Raw genomic sequence first — 21,925 nt, 5'->3', positions numbered from 1 at the left:
TTGTGTACCGGAAATTTCATTCCTTTTTGAAATTTCCGGCACACTGTGTAATTTTTTTTTATTAATTTTTTTAATTTTTTTTAATTGAATTTTGTTAGTGAGGACCAGAGGAGGAAAAACTGACGGTGATCATTCGCGAATTCGGCCTCCTACACAATCAAATAGGAGAGCTGTCGTTGAAAAAAGGAGCAAGAGAAATGATGAAAGGCAGGCGCCCCAGGATGAGTAGCCCCAGCAAGATCATGTGTTTGATGATGAACATGATCAGCAGCAACAACAGTTTGATGATGAACATGGTCAGCAGCACCAGCCTGAAGAACCCATGTTTCTTGGAGGTCCTTATGATCTTTCTGTCCTTAAAGATTATGAGCATCATATTGCAATTAATGTGTGGAATGGATAGGTTAGTAAATAATTTATTTTATTACATATTATAATATATTTGTAGTATAGATTATTTTATTACACATTATAATTTATTTGTAGTATAAGATTATAATATATTTGTAATTGTGTTATTTTTAATTAAACAGGATAGACGTGCCTTGAAAGTTGTTTCGAATGGCAAAAAGCAAGACAAATTCATTGATATTAGATATCATTTACCTGTTCAAATAGATAATTGGATTAATATATCTGGATTACGTCCTCTGAGAATATGTAGTTTGCATATGATTGACGTTAATATGATATCTGTTTTTGCTGAGAGATGGCACGCAGAGACTAGTTCATTTGACCTGCCATTCGGTGAAATGACTATTACTCTTGACGACGTCAGGGGTCTTTTGAGCATCCCATGTACTGGAGAGTTTTTCACACCTCCCGCAAGGTCAATGAAGATTTGGCAATTGCTGCTGCTGTTGAGTTGTTGGGAGTTGCATATGATGAAGCTGTCACTGAGACTAGGACCAATAGAGGGGCCTCGTATAGTTTTGAATGGTTGAAAGAGGTATTTTTTAAGAAACTTCATGAACGAAGATATGACTGTGCAGCTAGGGCATATCTACTTCATTTGGTAGGGTGTACCATTCTTACTGATAAAAGTTTTACACTTGTATATGCAAAATATCTCTTTCTGTTTCAAGATCTTGATAGTTGTGGTAAATGGGCATGGGGACCGGCTGCACTTGTTGTGTTATATGACTATCTTAGAGATAGTACATTGTCTGCAACCAAACAGATTGGAGGATATTTATCTTTATTTCAGGTACTATTATATTTATTATACTTATCATTATTTTTTTAATTATTTCATCACCTTAATAATTTTACTACATTTCAATTATTTACAAACTTGGATTTATGAACATTTTCCTGATATTTGTAAACGGGATATGGATGAACATATTTCCTCGATGCTACGGATGTTTCGTTGGACTGCAAAACAAACATCTGAGAATGTTGCATATTACAGGGCAAACTTGGATGCTTTGAGAGATACTGATATTATCTGGGCACCGAATTACGATGAGAACATTGTGACACGATTTCAGTCTGTGTCATTATTTACAGGATACATTCGTTGGTGTTTCACGATGGTTCTGTATTTACCCGAGAGGTGCATACCACAGTTTAGGTATACTCAACGCATTCCTCCTACACCACCGATGCTTGTTGCGCTTGTGTCGACGTTGAATGGAGTATGTACCGGAATTATGTACGATCACTTCGAGCTAGATTGCATCCAACTGCATATCCACATGAGTGTGTTGAGGGATACATCCAGTGGTATTATAGGATATCTCATCATCGGATGATCCCTTATGTTGTTGCATATGCTGGTCCTAGTTATGATGCTGATGCTGGTCCTGGTCCTGATGCTGGTCATAGTCATTATGCTGGTCCGGATACTAGGTGTACACGGTGTCACGCAATTGGTGGTCTTATACAGCAGAGTTTAGATTTGCATATGGGTGGTCCTGAAGATCAGATGCGTGTCTTATTAGAGAGAGCTTTATACATTTCTAGAGGAGGAGATTATTAGTAGTATTATAGTTGTATTATTCAGACTTATTTTATTATTCGCGAGTTATTTGTTATTCAGACTTATTGCATTAGCGACTTATTCAGACTTATTTAGCGACTTATTTATTATTCAGAGTTATTATTAGCGACTTATTTATTATTCAGAGTTATTATTAGCAACTTATTTATTATTCAGAGTTATTATTCGCGACTAAATTTCAAACAAAATTTAAAGTGGCAATCCTATCTTTTAAAGCAACATACAAATTAAAAGCGGCAATCATCTAAATTTCAAACAACATTTAAAGTGTCAATCATATCATTTAAAACAACATACAACTCAAAAGTGTCAATCATCTGCCAAAGACATATAATCTGAATTATTTTCTAAATCTAAAGAACCCCAATGTTGTAGACGTCCTGCATAAGCGATAGCCCATGATGTAGACTCATCGCTACGATGCTTCTTCCAATGCCATGCAAGTGGTGGTAACGGACATGCAGATTTCAATTTAACTTGAACCCAATGATTTTCGTTAACAAAACCAATGCTGATAACACGATCACGTGACAAATCTCCATTATGTGCACCCCTCAATGGGAAAAAAGTCAAACAAAAAGTTTTTGCTAATGTAACAAGAACGAGATTATATTTTGTTGCTATCACGTAACCCATATCAGGAATGGTCATCCACTTCTCATTACCTTGGTTTTCCAACTCAGTTACAAGTAAAGACTCTGTCACTTCTTGCAAACGTTCCTTGAATAATGCAGCATATAAATCAGGTTTGGACTTAATCTCTGTATACAACTGCCGACGTATAATGCTTCAGTATTCTTCACCATAACCAAGTAAAGCAGCAATAGCACGATATCCACAGTTTCCATCTGCTTTAACATTAACTATGTCTTCAATATATGGATGAATTAAAGAAGGAAACTCGTGGAAATATTTTTTAACCTGATGGGAGACTTGTTTGGATGCTTGATGAGAGACTTGTTTGGATGCTTGATGGGAGACTTGTTTGGATGATTGTTGGGAGACTTGAGTATCAACATGCTCAAAATATGATGGGTCGCGATATACGTCATATCCCTTCGGCTTATTGCCTTTTTTCTTAACACCACCTTTTGTTTTGATTTTATCCACTGGTGCACACATTGATGTTGTCTCCGGATATGCTATTTCATGCAACTTGCTCTTTAATGCCCTTCTTCCAGCAACATTAAGTGTTTTCCATGTTTTCCAAATTATATTCATCTCCGATGTAATGTCCAACTCTAAATCATTTGTCAACTGTTCATCCTTTTGATCACTATTCAAGGTTAATTTCCTCCAATGTATATGAACAGCATCTAATGGGATTGCAACACCTTTCATCTTGTATCGTGCTAACTCACATGCACAAGGTAATCCATGAGTCTTTCTAAGTATACAACAACACACATTTTTATCGTTACCGACATAACTGACTCTCTTGTATTCTTCAACAATATCACCTAAGGCTTTCTTGGATACCACCCAAGTCAATTTCTCAAAGAATGGATTGTTGTGTATATGCTCTTTGCGACCTTTACTTATCTCAAATGAACCTTTGATCTTAATAATTTGAAACTTCAACATGTCATTCATACCATTCCATGCCTTACAAAAATCTCCTTTACTGTGTTCCAAAAATCTCTTCAATGACCAATGAGCAGACTCAACCCTAATATTTAAACAAAAAAAATACAAAATGTGAAGTAATGATCATATATCATGCATAAATCATATATCATATATCATACAAAATGTGAAATTTTAATGACATACCTATTAGTCGTAGTATTTCCAAGATGCAATACTTGATTGGTCCATGCTTCAACAAATCTTTCCTTATGAGGATTCAACCATGTGCCTCTGACGTAGTCAAATCAAATAATATTATCGACACATGCTTGCTCAAATATTTGCAAAAGTTCCTCGTACTCCTTCTCTTCAGAACAATAAACAATTTTCCTCCACAACTCAAGAATGGGTTCTTGCATGTCTTTCTTTAATATATACTGTTTGCATTTGGCTCCAACATTTTTGTTAATATGAAGTTGACAAAGTAAATTTGTTGAAGATGGAAATACAACTTTAATTGCATTCATTAAAGCAAGTTCTCTGTCAGTCACAATCATCTGGGGAAATGACGTGTTTGAAAAAAAACAACTCTTTTAACTTCTCCAATGCCCACCAAAAGTTGTCTTGACGTTCAGAATCCATATAAGCAAATGCAACATTAAATGTCAACCCAGTTGAAGTTACACCAACAATTTCAAACAACGGTAACCTATACTTGTTGGTTTTGTAGGTGCTATCCATGATCAATACAAGAGGGAACATGTTAACCAAAGTTATGGAATATGGGTGTGTCCAAAACATATCCCTCACAACGTTGGAGTCCTCATGAGTCCTACTCCAACAAGTATATTTCTCAGGTTCAAGTAACTTCAACAAATGTTGCATATTAGTTCTAGGTCCCATCAAATTCTTCATGTATGTATTCGTCGCTTGTAAATTTGATAGATACTAGTCACATTCTCCGTATCTCGATCTCTCAAATATGACAAGATGTGTCTCGGTGCAACGTGATATTTTGTCAACTCGTCAACATGTTTCTTATCTTCTTCTATTAAGCGTCCCATAAATGCATTATTCTCAAAAGTAGCTACTAACTCATGGTTGTGAAGTCCACAGATTAAACTAATAATCCATCATTCATCATTTTTCAGTGGTCTCGATCTAAGTTTAAACGGACATCCACACCTTTTAGTTGAAGTACCTGTGTCATTTTTATTTGACTTATATTGTTCACCTCTATCACAACCAAGAATTAATTTTGACTTTCTTCGTCTCTTTCCAGTCTCTACGTCTGATCGAGTAATGATAACTACTACTCGATTTTGTCGACCTATCTCTCTTGCCCATGATATGACAGCTTCTCGTGACTCAAAAATTTGATCAGTTGTAAATGCTTCAGTTAAATCTATAAATACTGGTTGTGTGTTTTCCATCCATATTTCAAAAAAAAAAATTAAAATAAAATAACAAACAAATTCAAAAAATATTCAAAAAAAAAAATAATAAGAAAAATAACTACCGGATTTTTGAAATTTCCGGATTAACTACCGGAAATTTCAAAAAACGAAATTTCCGGTGAAAAAAAACTAACTACTGGATTTTTCAAAGTTTTTGAAATTTCAGGTAGCTTCCGGAAATTTGAAATTTCCGATATTGAAAATACAACTACCGGAAATTTCATTGACCAAATTTTCGGTAATAAATATAACTACCAGAAATTTAGTTGCAAAAAATTATTTACCGGAAATTTCAACGAGGGTTCAAATTTTGGAATAATTTTTTTTACCGCTCACATGAATGAATTTATTAAGGATAAAACTGAGTTTTTAACAAATTAAGGGTACAAGTTTAAATGAGGTACAAAAGCTAATGGTCCTCGTGACGATTTGAGCAACAAAAATATCCAGAAAGTTCTTTTCAACGTTCTTGTGCCATAATCATGGCGGAAACAGCGAGATGCTTTTCGAATTTTCCAGCAAATATTGGATTGCTCCTCTAATTCATTTAAATACCTCATCAAATGGCTTCTCCCTCATCATCAAAGAATCAGAAATCACAAAATCCATAACAAATATCAAGAAATTAAAAAACATCATCCAAGAAATTAAACTGAAAATGTCGTTGATTCCAAGTTTGTTCGGAGGAAGAAGGAGCAACGTTTACGATCCATTCTCCCTGGACGTTTGGGATCCATTCAAGGATTTTCCATTGCTCAATTCAGTTTCCGAATCAGCTCGTGAAAATTCGGCATTCGTGAGCACACGTGTGGACTGGAAGGAGAGTCCAGAAGCGCACGTGTTTAAGGCGGATATTCCAGGACTGAAGAAAGAGGAAGTGAAGGTTGAGATTGAAGATGATAGGGTTCTTCAGATAAGTGGAGAGAGAAGTGTTGAGAAAGAAGATAAAAATGATAAATGGCATCGTGTGGAGCGTAGCAGTGGGAAGTTTATGCGAAGGTTTAGATTGCCGGAGAATGCTAAAATTGATCAAGTGAAGGCAAATATGGAGAATGGTGTTCTCACTGTAACCGTTCCTAAAGAAGATGTTAAAAAGCCTGAGGTTAAGTCCATTAATATCTCTGGTTAAACAAAATCAGTTCTCTTCTGTTTGGTCCACACTTTAAAATTAGTATTTTGTGTTTTTGCTGTATTCTAATTTGTAATGCATGTATATGTTTCTCTTTTGTCTTTTCACTGTAACAAATAAATCATGTGATGCGTTTTTGTAATATCAATCGTTTTTGTGAATAAACTCCACTTTGCAGTCAATATAATTATGAAACTTCTGTCCAAAATTAAAGTAACTCGGTATAATATTATGTAATAGTATTGTGTTAATATTTAACCTCAACATATGCATATGTTATACATGCGTAAAAAAAGCGCATCTTCTTTCAATTTGTATATTATGCTCCATAGATTTTAAATATCCACAAAAAAATAATTGATTAACATTCGTATATTTTACAAATTATTTGAGAGAGAACAGTAAATAGAAAAGTTGATATTATATTTAAAAATAAGATTTTAAAATTTATCAATTTTTAAGTATCATTATTACTCATATTAATAGTTGAAATATACAAATAAAAAATGAGTATTATTTAATAAAGTTAAAATTATTTGTTGAAAATAAATATTATAATCTCCTATACTAATAATCGGTCATTACCAAGCAATTATGCCAACAAAAAAATAACTTAATAACATCTACTATAAAAAATGAAGAAAAAAACAATCATTTAATAGAAAGAACCAACAAATTTCTCACCAGAAAATAAAAAAAAAAAAAAAACAATTACCGTTTATATTATTTTATGCCATTACTTGACACATCATCCCCAGTAGAAATATTATTTTATTCATAGTGTGCCATTACTTGCCACGTCATCCTCTACCACCAAATTCTAAAATTGAATTGTGGGTTTGACTCCAAGCTTCGGAAAGTCAACTTTTTAGTTTTTTATATATTTTATTTATTTTTTTATCTTTTTATTTTTTATATAGTTTATTCATTTAATAACACCTTAATTTTGTTTCTTAATTGAAAGTTTTAACTTATAAATTCTCAAATGTCACTATAAAAAAAAAATTATTATTAAAGTTGGGATAACTAAGAACAACTTTGAAATATTTTTTTTTCATACTTCCCTTTCTAAAAGTAATTTCTCTGATTTTATTTTCTTTTTTGTTTCATTTTTGTCTTCATTATTTCTACAATTTTCTTCTGTATTTTTTCTTTACCGTTAACGCAAATCTTATTAACTGAATTATTCTAATTTCTTTAATTTTCTCCTCAATAACTTTATAAAAATAAAATTAAGAAAATGTTATTAAACGAAAGCTTAAAAAATGAATGAAATGAAGGCTGAAGAAATTAAACTATAAAATAAAATTTATGAGAGCAAATTTTAATGTAAAATTAAGAGCATGTAAATAAAATTTTAAGTTACAATTTGAATATAATACTTTTAAATAATTATAATTTATAGAGCATTTTTTATATAAAAAACTAAATTAAATAGTAACATTTTTCCTATGATATTTTTTTGGACTTTCTTTCCATAGATGTTGTTTTCCAAATAAATCATTTTCTAAATTGGCACATTCCAATAAACTAACCAATGAAATGTTAAGTTAAGATATTTTTCAATTTCTACGAAGTTAAGATATTTTTCAATTTTCTACGAAAGAATGGGTTTAGATGTATCAAAGAAAGACCCAAAAAGAACAAAAGAAAAGAAGAAGAAAAAAAACGATTACTTGACCAAATGAAAATTTGTTGTTAAAATTAATACAACTGAGAACAACTTTAAAAGATTTTCATATCTCTTTTTTAAAAGTAATTTCTCCAAATTTGCTGTCTCTTTTTTTCATTTTTATTTTATTTTTTCTATAATTTTATTCCGTATTTTCCTCTACCTTTATTGCAAATCTTATTAACTGGTTTATCTAATTTCTTTAATTTTCTCTCTAATAAAAATAAATAAATAAACGTTATTAAACCAAGGCCAAAGAAATGAAACTATATAATAGATGTAATTAGAGCAAAATTTAATGTAAAATTATGAGCATGTAAATAAAATTTTAAGTTAAAATTTGAGTATAATACTTTTAAATAATTAAAATTTATAAAGCACTTTTTATATAAAAAAAAAAATGTTAAACTAAATGATAACATTTTTCCTACCAACTATTTAATTTTTTTCACTATTTTTTCCACATATGTTGCTTTCCAGAGAAATCAAGTTTTAAGTTGGCACACTTCAATAAATAAACTTATAAAATGGAAAATTATTTAAATTTCTATAAAAGAATAGTCCACATGTGTAAAAGGAAACATCCAAAAAAACAAATGAAATAAGAAATATTTTTTAATAAAGAATATCATTTTTTTTATTCTATGGCTATTAGTTGGTATAATTAAAAAAAAAGGTATACATAAATGAAATTTTAAAAGAAAATAAAAAGTTAGATACAATTAAAAGAAAAATAAATAAAAAGTTAGATACAATGAAAATATATTAATTTTGTAATGAAATACATAAAAAAAATCGCACCCAATTGAGTAAGTTGTTTCAGCCTTATTGTTTATTTAATTTGAAGTTTTTGAGAAAATGTTAATTTTTATTTATTTGAATAATAATTTGGATCTTGGTTTAAAAACACAACAAAAGAAGAGAAGAGAATCTCTGAAATGGTCTAAACTGACCATAACCGATGCAACACACAACTATTTCTTCGCATCCACCATCATTCTCATCTTCCTCTTTCTCCTCCAAACACCAACACTCAACCGTCACTGTTTCTCTCTCTCTCTCTCTCTCTCTCTAACCCAATGCCATTGCTATGACACCATCTTTTTCCTTTTCCCTCCCTTTTCAAACCACCCATTCACGCTAAGATCCGTTCTCTCTTCCCATAATCATCCTCAGATGCAGACTCTAATTCCCTCTGTTTCTTGCATCAGAGGTTTCCTCTCATGAATCTCGCTCTCTCTTTTTTCAATTTTCTCACCGAATTCGGATGTGGCTTCGTTCTCCTCGCTTGCCTCTCTCGCCTTCTCAACTTTCTCGGCATGGTTTTGATGTTAGGCTTCTGTTTCAAGATTCTTCATTTCGGTTGGCGTTTTAAGGGTACATTGCGTTTCCTATGCGATTTTGGTGGCGTGCCAAGAATTCGTTTCTGTTTGGAAAACTTGGTTTGGGAAGTTTCTAAGCCAAAGATTAAATCTTTGGGAAATGGGTCTGACCCAAATACGAATTCTTCGACCAAGAAGAGTTCCAATGCTGCCGGAGAGAAAGTGAGCGCTAGTTCGGAAGATGGGTTGGAGGGAAAAGACGATAGTGAAATAGAATCGCGCGATGAAGACGATTTGTTCGATGTAAAGACGCTGAGAAAGTTGGTAAAGATTCAGCGCAAGAAAGCCAATGCAGCTTTTGCAGAGCTTGATAAGGAACGAACGGCGTCTTCTTCGTCGGCTGAGGAAGCAATGGCGATGATTCTCCGGCTTCAGAGTGAAAAGAGTTCGGTTGAAATTCAAGCGAATCAATTCCGCAGAATGGCTGAGCAGAAGCTAGAATATGACGATGAAGTGATTGAGTCCTTACAATGGGCGATCACGCGGCATGAATCTCATAGTAGTGTGTTGGAGGAGCAGTTGAGGATTTATCGGGAAGAACTCAAGCAATATCTTGGGGAGGATGAGATAAAACAACTTGAAGGTGATGTTAGTAGGGGTAGGAGTTTTGAGAATGAAGCGGTTAATCCTGTAGTTAGCTCTTCTGAAACTGAATCATAGACCTTGTAAGTTTCCCAAGGTTGTTATATACAAAAATGCTTTTACTTGACTTTCCTCTGACCTGTTTTGGTATAGTGTAAATTGTAGTTAATCCATAATTTCATTAATAATGCTGTGCCTAAATTGTATACATGAGTTTTGTTTTGTTTTGCCATGGTAGATTAGACTCAACTTCAGGTTTATTAGTGTAACTTTGTCAATGCATTTTATGGAACACTTCAACTCAATTATGCTGTGGGGTGAATATAGTGAGTTAGGGTTAGTCTCTTAACTTTCAGGTTTATTAGCCTAAGTTTGGTTTGGCGGTGACATACATTTTCAGTTCCCCAATGTTAATACACAGTGAAAATTGTAGCAATAGCTAAATGCAAGGTGACGGGGCATTCTGCCGTGAATGCAAACACACACTTAGTACTTAGTATAATTTTTTTAAAATAAATTGCGTTTTAGCGCTTGCAGGCTGAGATATGCAGTTGTCAATAATGTATAGTTGCTTAGCCTCAAGATTTAGGTTTGCTTGTATAATAACTTTGTCGAATGAAAGCATCCAAACACACGATATTGCAAGGATTATTTACAGTAGGCATATAAATTGGCCTTAACTTTTGGGTTTACTTGTGTAATTTTATAATGAATTTCATAGGAACAGATAATTTAATGTGTCGTTTAATATAAAACCTCAGTCATTTTATTTTGTCTAATTTGTTGGTTATGGATATAGTTCTAGTAGTTAGTTGGCTGTGTTGTGTGGTCGATATTTTTCTGTTACTTATACCTTTCTCTTCTTTGCTTTTGATCATGTTGTATTATAAAGCGCATTCTTTGGTCGAAAGAAAAATTGATATCAATTGTCGGTAGAATTTAAATATGGTATTGGAGAACATTCTTCCTTTGTCTCACTGTCATTCTCCCACTAAACCAAAATTGTATGCATATTAACCTTTCTATTGGGATGAACTGAGTCACTGTCATTCTCTTCCTACTTGCACGTATCCAACCAAGTGTCACAGAAATACTTCCAATTCCAAGATTGTTCAACAGTGTTCAGAAAATGATGGGGGTTCTTTGTTTTCCATAAGGATCAATTGATTAAATGAAAGTTATACGGTCACAAATCCACTTCTGTACAAGTCTTCTGAAAATGATGGTATCTTGTTAGATCCAACGTTTTTGGTAATTCAAAGTCTGTTTCTGCTTCTAATCCCCAAGGTCAAGGTCGCTCCTTTAACAAGCCTTTCATTGGTAAAAGACCATTAATCCAGGAGGGCCTGAGACAGTTATGTAGCAGTTATGAAATGGAACAGCAGTGAACAGTTATTTCATTTTCATACCAGTTATATCAATTCTTTTAACATGGCTTTCCACTAGGAGTGAAGTCAAAAAAGGGTAAAACTTACAACCAGTTGCATATACACTGTTCTTATGGCGTTAGACATAAAAAAAACAGTTATTTTAATGATACAGATACAACAAACTGTTTTTTACATTGCACCTCTTGATAATTTTTGGCACTTGCCGTGTATTTTTAGTGGAGAACAGTATAAACAGAGGCAAGGAACTGTTTCTCTGTTTTATCCTAAAAAAGTCAATAAGCTCTCAACATTAGCACATGAGGCTACGTTAGTTTCACAATCCTCTTTGTTTGGATTGACTGGAGAAAAAGTTCAGGGTCCCTTTCACGGTTGCACCTCTGATCCTACCATAAATCAATACGAATAACATTCCTGTGATTCACATTCTTTTCCTCCTAGCCAAACTAATGCAATCCTCAATGACCATTCGTACAGCACCTAAATTACATGAACATCAGTAAAAAAATACTATTATGTGGTGGAGTTATTGTAGTTGAAGTCTGTCAAGTGAACTAGTTAGAAATAGTTTCCGCCTAATTGATCCATACTGATATTTTATTTGTCTTAACCATCCGGTAACTTGTCCTAGTCAATGTTCAAACTTGAGTTCTATCAAATGATTTTTCTTTCACTAAAATTCATTTACCACTTAAGTTCAATTATTTGATTATATAGTGACATAGCTACGCATTGAAGTGAATCTCTAGCTTTGAATTTCTTCTTGGTAATTTGAAGTAGATCCCGAAACTACAAACCTTTTTATTTTGGTTCCAGCCATAAATAAACTATACCGAGTAGAAATCAATAAATGTCTCACACTCTATGAAAATAACTCTCCCTCTACTTAAAGCTGCCCACCAGTAACAGCCCAACTCAGCAACAAGATCTACCACTATCATCATCATCTCCCATATTTTATATCATCATCTATACCAGAAATAAAAATAGAAACATACACAAATAGTACTAAATTATCAAGAAGTAAAAATCAGAAGAACAGAGTTTCCACTAAATTTCTCTAAGTGCATTGAGTAAAGAAAAAATACCAATATTTAAAATTGATTTTTTTTCATTCTCACTCTTATGACCTCCCACTAAATAGAAGAATGATTATTTGACCAACTTTTTATAAATTGACAACTCATCGTTTTTTATTTCTTTAAAATTTATTTTGCATCACTTTTATTATTTTAATTTTTAGTAAAACCATAAACAAATGTTTATAGTGGTTTAAAATTTTTATTCATAATTGATAATAGGTATTTCAATATGCTGCACAAATTTTATTCATAACCGTAAATTTAAATGGTAATTTTAATTTTTTTTACTTGTCATAAATAGAATACTTTAAACTAATTGGTAATCATAAGTAGGTATAAGTATAAGTTTAGTTTTCGGACATTGTTAATAAACTATAATTTTTATTTTTAGTTTTCTCACCTTTTTTTTTACAGTAAATTTTAGGGTAATTTATTTACACAGTTGTAAATGAATCTAACATAAAATATTCAACCTAACAATATCGATATTTGTCAATTAAACTAGTATTTTCGGTTGAACTAACAATTCACTCTTTAACACAAGTTTATTAACATATTCTTTTTGAATGATTAAAACTCACATACATCCTACCAAATTCATATAAAACTTATTTGATTAAGTAAAATATATGTGAATTTTAACTAAAGAGATTATTTTAGAAATTATATGTTTGAAAGTATCTTGCTAATATTCATCTTATTACGCTTATTCATATATAAGACTTTAAAAATTATTCGATAAAAATATAAATAATTTGGCGACGATTATGTTGGTTTAGAGTGTAAAATTCAAATAATTTTTTAATGAGTCTAAAATTAAATTGAGTAGTTATTTCTATTTGATCCACCGTAAATGAATTTTTAATGCAACTATATCACCATAAATGGATTTTTGAACTATTTGCCAAAAATATTTTTTTTTAAACTACTATAAATGATTTTTATATCCATTTACGACTGATTTTAAATATTGAAAAACCATACAACAGAAGCGGCATCTATGGTGAACGAAGACAACAGTGGCTTGGCAAATGAGACATGCCAAAATGATAAATTTAATAGAAATAAAATAATGTTGCTTTCCACTTCATTGAAGAACAGAAAGCTTGCAAAAAAGGAGAAGCATTCAAAAGATGGAAAGGGCTGACAGTGAAAATGTAATGGGCATGTTTCATTTACGAAAATAAAATTTTACTTTATATCTCTATATTTATATTCCTATTGTTACATTTTAATAAAAATTTAATTTAATTTTTTCCTTTTAAAAAAATACTGAGTCAAATTTTATGTTTTTTTTAACGTACTGATGTGTTTCGAAAAATTTGAAAAGAAATTTTGATAACAAATTTTTAATTTTTTAAAAAACTTTTTTAGAAAAATTTCAGTAGATAAAAATTTGAATAAATAAAATTCAAATTTTTTAAAACATATTTATATATTAAAAAGATATTTTAGATATGTAGTTTAACTTTTTTGAAACATATGTGAAAGTTAAAAAGATATTTTTGTTGCGGTTGATACCGTTATATAATTTAAATTGAATTTTGTGAAAGTATAATTTTTTTTGAGAAAAATTGATAAAATAAATAATTTATATGAAATGTGAGAATAAAAATATAAATACGAAGATATGCAATTATTTTACAAAATAAACAAAAAATGGTGTAGTTTTAAATAATTTATTTAAGTTAAATCAAAATAAAATTAGAAAATAAAGACACATATTGAGAAGTTATAAATTAAAGACTAAAATTATGAATTGAACGATACATAACAGAGTTAAAAATGTATTGAAACAAATATATAATTAAACACCTACTACAAAACTATTTTTTCTAAATACTAGTAAACTTTTAAAGTAGTCTTTAAAATTACTATTTTTTATCATAGTTCTTTTCGATTAGCTAATGTAGTTTCATAAATTGTCTTTCACAATAAAAGAATACGATTGAAAATATTAAAATATAATAATTATTTTCAAGTTTTGTTAACTTTAGATTCTCATCGATAATTCAACACTTCAAAAATTACTTAATGATTCTCATCGATAATTCAATTTTTAAGAACACTAATTTTTATATATTAACAACACTAGTTTATTTTAGAAATTTGCACTAAAAGAAAGAGAGATTGTCCAAATTTTAATTCCTCAATAAATGTGTTAGTGGTATTACTCTATATTTTCTGTCTCTGAAGTTGTTTGTTAAAGTTTTTTTTAATTGATTTTTAAGGTATTTCATTTTTGCTGATATTTTTTATAAAAAAAAATATACTTTTTAAAATAACTTCAAATGAAAAATTAGATTTAAATAGTTTCTCATACAAAAATTATTTTAAGTATTTTATTTTAGTTACAATATTTTTAGATAATAAAATTCAAAAAATTATCTAACATGAGAAACTATTTTGATTAGTTTATCATAAAAATCATATTTTGATTATTTTTAAAAAATATATATAATTTTGATTATGTTAAAATCTGTAAAGATAAATATATAAGTTATTGACAGTTAATTTCTTTTTAAATCAATAACCAATGAGTTCGGAATTGCTTCAACTATTTTTTAAAATAAATTTTTGTAAAAGATATTTTTAAAAATATATATTATTTTTATAAATTTTAAAAATATAAAGTTAAAATCATTTAAATTTGTATTTGAGACCAATTTCAAACATTTTACTTGTCATGTATCACTCTATTAAGGATTATCTTCTCTCATTTATTTGCCTATAAATACTTTGATTTGAAATTAATAGAGTCACTCTCATTATTGGAGATTTATTATATAGATTATTTGATTCAACTAAATTTTTACAAATCTAAAATAAGTAATGATGCTATAAATAACAATTAATAATAAAACTAATAATTTTTTTTTATTTGGTATAAATTGATTGCAGGTATGTTAAAAAAAATTATTTCAACCTCCAACAATCACATTTAAAAATACAAATATAATTAATATAAATAATTTAAATAAAATTAAAATATAAACGAATAAACATACACCTAAAATATGAATTGAATCGTAAATAGACGCATTAATAAATTTCTTAAGTTTACGCAAAATTGATGTTTTGTAAATTCATATGTATTTACACGGTAGAATAGTCTACATTTAAAGTTTCTATTGAGGTTTTTAATTTATTGATAAAACCAATTTTTTTAATTTTAAATATAGATTAAATATGTGAAATTCATGATTAAAAATTAAGAATAAATTAATGATGAATCAAAGTATGAACGGAAGTTGAGATTATAAATTGATCTATATAAATGGAGGATAATTACCAATAATTTTACTTTCTTCATGTTATTTTTCTGTGTCAAATAATATGGTAAAATATATTTTTTATTTCTGAAGTCGCAATTCAAAATGACATTTGTGACTATTACTTTCATGCATGTGTTACTGTATTTATTTTAACTCTTTTGTTCAAAATATCATATTTTAATCCAAAGTGATTTTTTTCTTTCTATTTTATAATTAATCAATTTTAGTTATAGATTGATTTTTAATCTTAATGAAAAAATGTTGTATGCCCGTGTTTTTGCCTTTTTACTTTCTTTTGTGATTAGTTATTCAATTTTTTGTTGATACATTATTATAATCATTTTTTAATAATTTTTTTTTTATTTTATTTATAATTTTATTGATAGATCTTATTGTTTTTTATGAGATATTTTTGACAAAAGCCACATATAATAATCTAAATTATAATATATAAATTATAATACATACAGTTGAATATTTTACAAACGAATACCTTATTATGCATAAATTTTATTTCACGGTTTATGAACAAATAATAATATTTTAAGCTATGATCTACATGTTCATATATAGAATTATTAGAGTATGACAATTTATTTACTTATTTTTCAAAAATATTTATTTTGGAAACATTTATTCGTGCATGAAAGGAATCACTTGCATTGCATTTGCACCATATCAAACAAGTCACTACAAACACAAGTACAACAAATTACTAAAAATACTAATATTATACTAAAGTTTATGCAAAATACTCATTCTGTCCCATAATATTTGTCGTAGAGTAGTGTAAAATGTATTAATTAACCGATACAATTAGAAAGAAAAAAAATTAAAATTGTATTGAAAATAAAAAATTCTAATTTAGTTTTTAAATTTTTTCAAATTTTTAAATTTATTTTAAAAGCTGCTTTGTAAAACTATTTTTAGTATTATACTTTTTAAAACTAAAAAAACAAAAGAAATAAATAGTATTTTACTTTTAATTTTTCAGTGTTTTTAATTCTCAAATCAAAAATTGATTTAAAAAATTAGATTATAACTTGTTTGATTCTCATTTCAAGAATTCTATTTTAGTTTTTTAAAAATTAAAAACTAAAAATATTGTTTGAATTACTTGTTTTTAAAAATTGTTTTGTAAAACTATTTTTGATATTATACTTTTTTAAAAATAAAAAAAATAGATGTAAGGTGTTTTATTTCTCATTTTTTAGTTTATTTAATTCTCTAATCAAAAAGTGTTTTAAAAAGTTTTCCGTTTTTCTCATATTTAAATCTGTTTTCAAAAACAAATCTCTTAAACAAGTTTTTTTTTCTTCCTTAATTCTATTATTTAAAACATTATTGTAAATTAACTTCATAAAATAATTTTAAAAAACTAAAATATAAAAAGTATTTCAAACAATATCTTTTTGTAAATGTAATACTTATTATGGGACAGACGAAGTATATTGCTTTAAAATTTAGATATAATTAATTAAATTTTAAAAAATTTACTGAATTATTATATTTATTTTAAATTTATAGTTCGATTTTATTGATATTTAGACATTTTATTAGATTGTTACATAAAATTTAAACATTTTATCACACAAATAAATGTCACTTGAATGTATGTTTTAAGGGGAGGTTATAAATTTTATTAGGCCATATTAAAAACTATTTTTATGGATATCTACATAATTAATTGTATTTACGTATTCTATGTTGGAATGTAAAAGTTAGATAATTGTATCATAAAAAAATGACTTTTGTTTTTTTACACTTACATCCCTTAAATATATTTATTATTTTGTATATTTACATGACAAAATATAGAATTCTACATCATAGCACAAAATAATTTATATTTTTATGAATGAATACTAATCGGTACTTGTGATTGTGAATGATGAATTATCTATTATTATATTTAATTTAATTTAAAAATTTATCTAAAATATTTCACATCATTTGCGTAAATTTATTATCTTCAATATTTTCAAGTATAAGATTTTTAAAAATATTTGTAACATTACACTAACTATCATAAATACAAATAATTTTTTTTTTTAATTGTTACTTGAATTTGTAATAATTTTATTTTAATATATATATTATAAAAATAAAATCGAATTTATATTATATTGTTTTACTTTAATTATAATAATGTTTAAACTTTATAATTTACATATAAATAATTATTTTTCAACGCGATTAGACTAGTTATTTGTTAAAATCTGAGAAACTAAAAAATTATTATTGGTTAAACAGTAATTTGTTCCTTCTTAATGCACTTTATTGGAAAGATAATATAATTAATTATTATTCAATAGTCAATAGTAGCAGGAGATTGAATTTGATACGAAGATGTTCGTTCCTTATATATTAAGATGAGATTGAAACAACTTGGTTGGGGATTATGATTTAAGTGAGTGTGCTGAGTCAGCTTCTCTCGTCTTTCGTTACAAAGTGCAAGTATCATCCTTAATTTCTTCAAACACGATTCTTATTTGAACCAAACCAAACTAGGATGTTGCAGCTTTCTATTCAACGAGGCAAGTGCACCCATCACTAATTTGATAGACGATGATCGATCAATACATGGAATTTGATTCTGATAAAGAAAAGTTTTTATTTTTTGCAGTGAAGAAGTTGAACTTTCTGAGACCTCAGATCTCTGCTTTGGGAAGTTCCCATTTCACAACAATGGCTGAACCATCATCTTCCAGTAAACGCAATGCCCCAGTAAGTTTAACCTCATTTATTTTATTATTTTTCTTCTTGTTTTTTAAAATTGTTTTATAATTAAATTATAAAGAGTGTGTTTGATGGAATTTTTTTGGGAATAAATTTTGAAGGGCTGTGGCAGTGATGGCGGCGCCGATAGTTTCATGTAAGAGTAAAAAATGGATGAATTAAGTTAAAAAACAGAAACAATAAATTTTTTATTTTTAAAATTATGGACATTGAGCTTTCAAAATATATTGATATTGATATAAAAATACAGATAGCCAAATAAAGCTTTTTGTTTTAGTTTTTGAAAGCCCTTTTTTTTTCAAGAGAAACTTCTGTAAAAGAATTATTTCATCTGAGGTGTGGTATGTGAAGTGAATGAATAAAAGGGTACCTTTTTCCCTTACTTAATCCACATTGATACAACAGTGGGTAAGAGTTTGACCTTATTAAGGGACAAGTTAAAATCCCTTAGGAGCTGATTGTAAAATGTCTAATTAATAATGGTTTTTCTCTTCCCCAATTTTCTTTTGAGAAGATACAACAACAAGTTGGACTCATTTTCTATTCTAACTTTAAAAATCTGATTCTTGGTCAGGCTCTTCTTTCCCATGAAATTGCATGTGTTTGTTTCTTATAGATCATAAATAGTTATTAAGCTGTTATACTATTAGCTTTAGTTCATAATTTTATCTTCTGTTATAAGAAGTTTCTGAGTGGAACTTGACAATTACATAAACTATTTTATAATATATGCTATTATCATAAACTCATGTAAGTCATGCATTAAATAAGTTCCTTTGCGGTTAATGAGTTCTTGTTAGTATCTGATCCCCTTCTTTTGTTTGTGTTCTATCAGAGGGTTCCAAATCTTATTGGGGGAAGGTTTCTTGACTCAAAAGCATCTAGTTTCATCGATGTTATAAACCCCGTAAGTGTATTTCCTTTTATACTGAGTTTACAGTTCTATCTTTATTTTTTATTTTAGTTTTGAGAAATGCAGACTTCTAATATTTCTCTTATCTGATCGTAGGCAACACAAGAAGTTGTTTCACAAGTTCCATTGACTACAGATGAAGAGTTTAAAGCTGCTGTATCTGCAGCAAAGAAGGCATTTCCATTGTGGCGTAACACTCCAGTTACAACACGCCAACGTGTTATGTTGAAGCTCCAGGAGCTCATACGCAGAGATATGGTGAGCGTTTCACAATGTTCTACAAGACCTATTGCATTCTTTTGCAAACACAGAATGTAAAAGTTTTCATTATATTTCGACTGTGTAATTGTTTTAGGATAAACTTGCTCTTAATGTGACCACCGAACAAGGAAAGACACTGAAGGATGCACAAGGAGATGTATTTCGTGGTTTAGGTTAGTTTTTATAATACTTTTCTTGACAACATTTTGTAGCAAGATCATAATAATGCTCATAATCTTTGGCAATTTAATTCTTGAATGAATACTTCAATTTATATTATTTAGAGGTGGTGGAACATGCTTGTGGGATGGCAACTCTACAAATGGGGGAGTATGTTTCGAATGTATCACACGGAGTCGACACATACAGCGTTAGAGAACCAATTGGTGTTTGTGCTGGTATTTGTCCTTTCAACTTTCCTGCAATGATTCCCTTGTGGGTAAGCATTCTTCTATTTTTTGAATGGGATTTTGGCTATTGAATTGATATCTTGCCTGTTAGGAATTTGGTTCACCTTTATTTCTTATTTGCTGTCATCTCATCCATATCAGCGTGTACAAAATAGAAAAAGTGTACTTTATAGAATAATCCATAAACATTTAGCCACAACAAATTTGTGTTGCCTCTATCCATAAAATGTTATTTGCCACAGGAATGTACTATTGCATTAACAAATTCTGAATGTCTATCATTTGCAGATGTTCCCAATGGCTGTTACCTGTGGCAATACCTTTGTTTTAAAACCATCAGAGAAAGACCCAGGTAATTATTTGTTTCTATCGATATCCTTGAATTATCGTCTCAAGGACTCTAACATTGTTGTTATTCGGAGCAAGTACAACACATTTCAAACTATACTGTAAACACCATGATTTGGAAACTGAATAAAACAATTACCTCTAGTATAATCTCTGCTAAAGCAAGTGTTAGGGATTTTTGACTCACTAGCCTAGTCATCTGTTTGTCATTTAGAGGCTCACAGAATTGCAGATTTGGAAAATGACATGCAAGACACAAAGTTGCAAATTCCAAGAAATAATATTATTGACAATCAAATTTTTCACGCCTTTGTTTCTTGTTGCCATTCCCACCTTCTAATTCAGATGCCGCAGTTAGTTTGAAATTCTAAAAAATTTCATAAATGGTCTGCTTTGTCCACCTAATCGTCAGAATATTATCAGCATTCATTTGTTTTTTCCTTACGATTGTAATGTCATATGCGGCATAGTCCTGTGGCACATACAATTGTTGGTTGAGCTCAGAAGTTTGCAGTCATCTCTCAACTTTCATGATTGATGATTTTTTTTATGACATGGTGGAAAGAAATAATTTTCACTGTAGTTGGATGTTATATTTTTATTCTTTACTCTAAATCTAGTGGAATAAGACTTGGTTGTATTTTTCAGGTGCTTCAATAATGCTCGCAGAATTGGCATTGGAGGCTGGTTTGCCAGAGGGTGTCTTAAATGTTGTTCACGGAACCCATGTATGCCATCATCCTTTTTATAATTAAACTTTTGTTGCTTGCCTATTTCTCGAGTGCATTTTCCATTTGGTGATTTGATCTTATATTCAAGACTAATTGATACTATCATAAAATTGATTTCGTTCATAAAACAGTTGTTCCAAGGGCAACAGCTTGTCACTTTATGATGTGTTAAGAATGAAATGATTGTGCTTGTTTTTCTTATGGATTGATTTCCTTAATTATACAATTGGTGACAGGATATTGTGAATGCCATTTGTGATGATGACGATATCAAAGCCATATCATTTGTTGGTTCTAATGTTGTAAGTCATCTAATAATTGTTTGCCTTTTCACTGCATTTATTTTACGCGATTCCTCTTTTTGTGACCTTATAGCCAAAAAAGCAACCCTGTTGTCATAAAATTGAATGATTCTTATTTGCAAAAGGGCAAGGGATTCAAATGCTAAGATTTTGCAAACTATTATCCCCCTTCATATTCTATTTTTTGTATACACGTATTTGATGTTCTTATTTGTATTAAAGGCTGGAATGCACATATATTCAAGAGCAGCAGCTAAAGGGAAGCGTGTTCAGGTAGGTGCAATTCGTTTTTCCTCCTCGCAGTGAAGTTGTTGGTTAATATCCATGAAATGATATGAAGTTGGCAAATTAATAAACTACGCTTTGCAGTCTAATATGGGAGCTAAAAATCATGCAATTGTCATGCCGGATGCGAATGTCGATGCTACTGTAAATGCTTTAATTGCTGCTGGTTTTGGAGCTGCTGGACAAAGATGCATGGCTCTCAGCACAGTTGTTTTTGTTGGAGGCTCACAACCATGGTATCATACTCCATTCTGTTTTGACTGATTTGTGTTCATTGCAACTTCTGTGTTGGGATTTTTTTTACTTGGAGTGATTTAATGCTCCTCCTCTAGTTTGATATCTAGATGTATTTAATGTGGAGAGATTTTTTGCATTTACTGTACTTTTTTTTCTTT

The 21,925-nt window shown here is 29.6% G+C and overlaps 3 protein-coding genes across 3 annotated transcripts in view; all 3 read left to right on the top strand.

The window, feature by feature from the left end:
* Window positions 1-5,586: 5,586 nt before the first annotated feature.
* LOC101490951 (18.2 kDa class I heat shock protein-like) lies at window positions 5,587-6,355 on the top strand. The gene has a single exon (XM_004504812.4). The coding sequence runs from the start codon at window positions 5,690-5,692 to the stop codon at window positions 6,158-6,160; it is 471 nt and encodes a 156-aa protein (XP_004504869.3). The 5' UTR covers window positions 5,587-5,689; the 3' UTR covers window positions 6,161-6,355.
* Window positions 6,356-8,746: 2,391 nt separating this feature from the next.
* Window positions 8,747-10,028, top strand: LOC101490626 (uncharacterized). The gene has a single exon (XM_004504811.4). The coding sequence runs from the start codon at window positions 9,056-9,058 to the stop codon at window positions 9,872-9,874; it is 819 nt and encodes a 272-aa protein (XP_004504868.1). The 5' UTR covers window positions 8,747-9,055; the 3' UTR covers window positions 9,875-10,028.
* Window positions 10,029-17,918: 7,890 nt separating this feature from the next.
* LOC101490310 (methylmalonate-semialdehyde dehydrogenase [acylating], mitochondrial) overlaps window positions 17,919-21,925 on the top strand; it is a 6,548-nt gene continuing 2,541 nt past the window's right edge. Inside the window, exons 1-11 of the mRNA XM_004504810.4 lie at window positions 17,919-18,078; window positions 18,168-18,268; window positions 19,116-19,187; window positions 19,290-19,451; window positions 19,549-19,627; window positions 19,739-19,893; window positions 20,153-20,216; window positions 20,861-20,940; window positions 21,180-21,245; window positions 21,468-21,518; window positions 21,615-21,766. Of these exons, the coding sequence (XP_004504867.1) occupies window positions 18,054-18,078; window positions 18,168-18,268; window positions 19,116-19,187; window positions 19,290-19,451; window positions 19,549-19,627; window positions 19,739-19,893; window positions 20,153-20,216; window positions 20,861-20,940; window positions 21,180-21,245; window positions 21,468-21,518; window positions 21,615-21,766 (1,007 nt within the window). The 5' untranslated portion in view covers window positions 17,919-18,053. The remainder of the gene's footprint in view (window positions 18,079-18,167; window positions 18,269-19,115; window positions 19,188-19,289; window positions 19,452-19,548; window positions 19,628-19,738; window positions 19,894-20,152; window positions 20,217-20,860; window positions 20,941-21,179; window positions 21,246-21,467; window positions 21,519-21,614; window positions 21,767-21,925) is intronic.

The sequence above is a fragment of the Cicer arietinum genome, chromosome 6 (assembly GCF_000331145.2).
Source record: "Cicer arietinum cultivar CDC Frontier isolate Library 1 chromosome 6, Cicar.CDCFrontier_v2.0, whole genome shotgun sequence".
Taxonomy (NCBI): domain Eukaryota; kingdom Viridiplantae; phylum Streptophyta; class Magnoliopsida; order Fabales; family Fabaceae; genus Cicer; species Cicer arietinum.
This window is presented reverse-complemented; position numbering and strand designations above follow the sequence as displayed.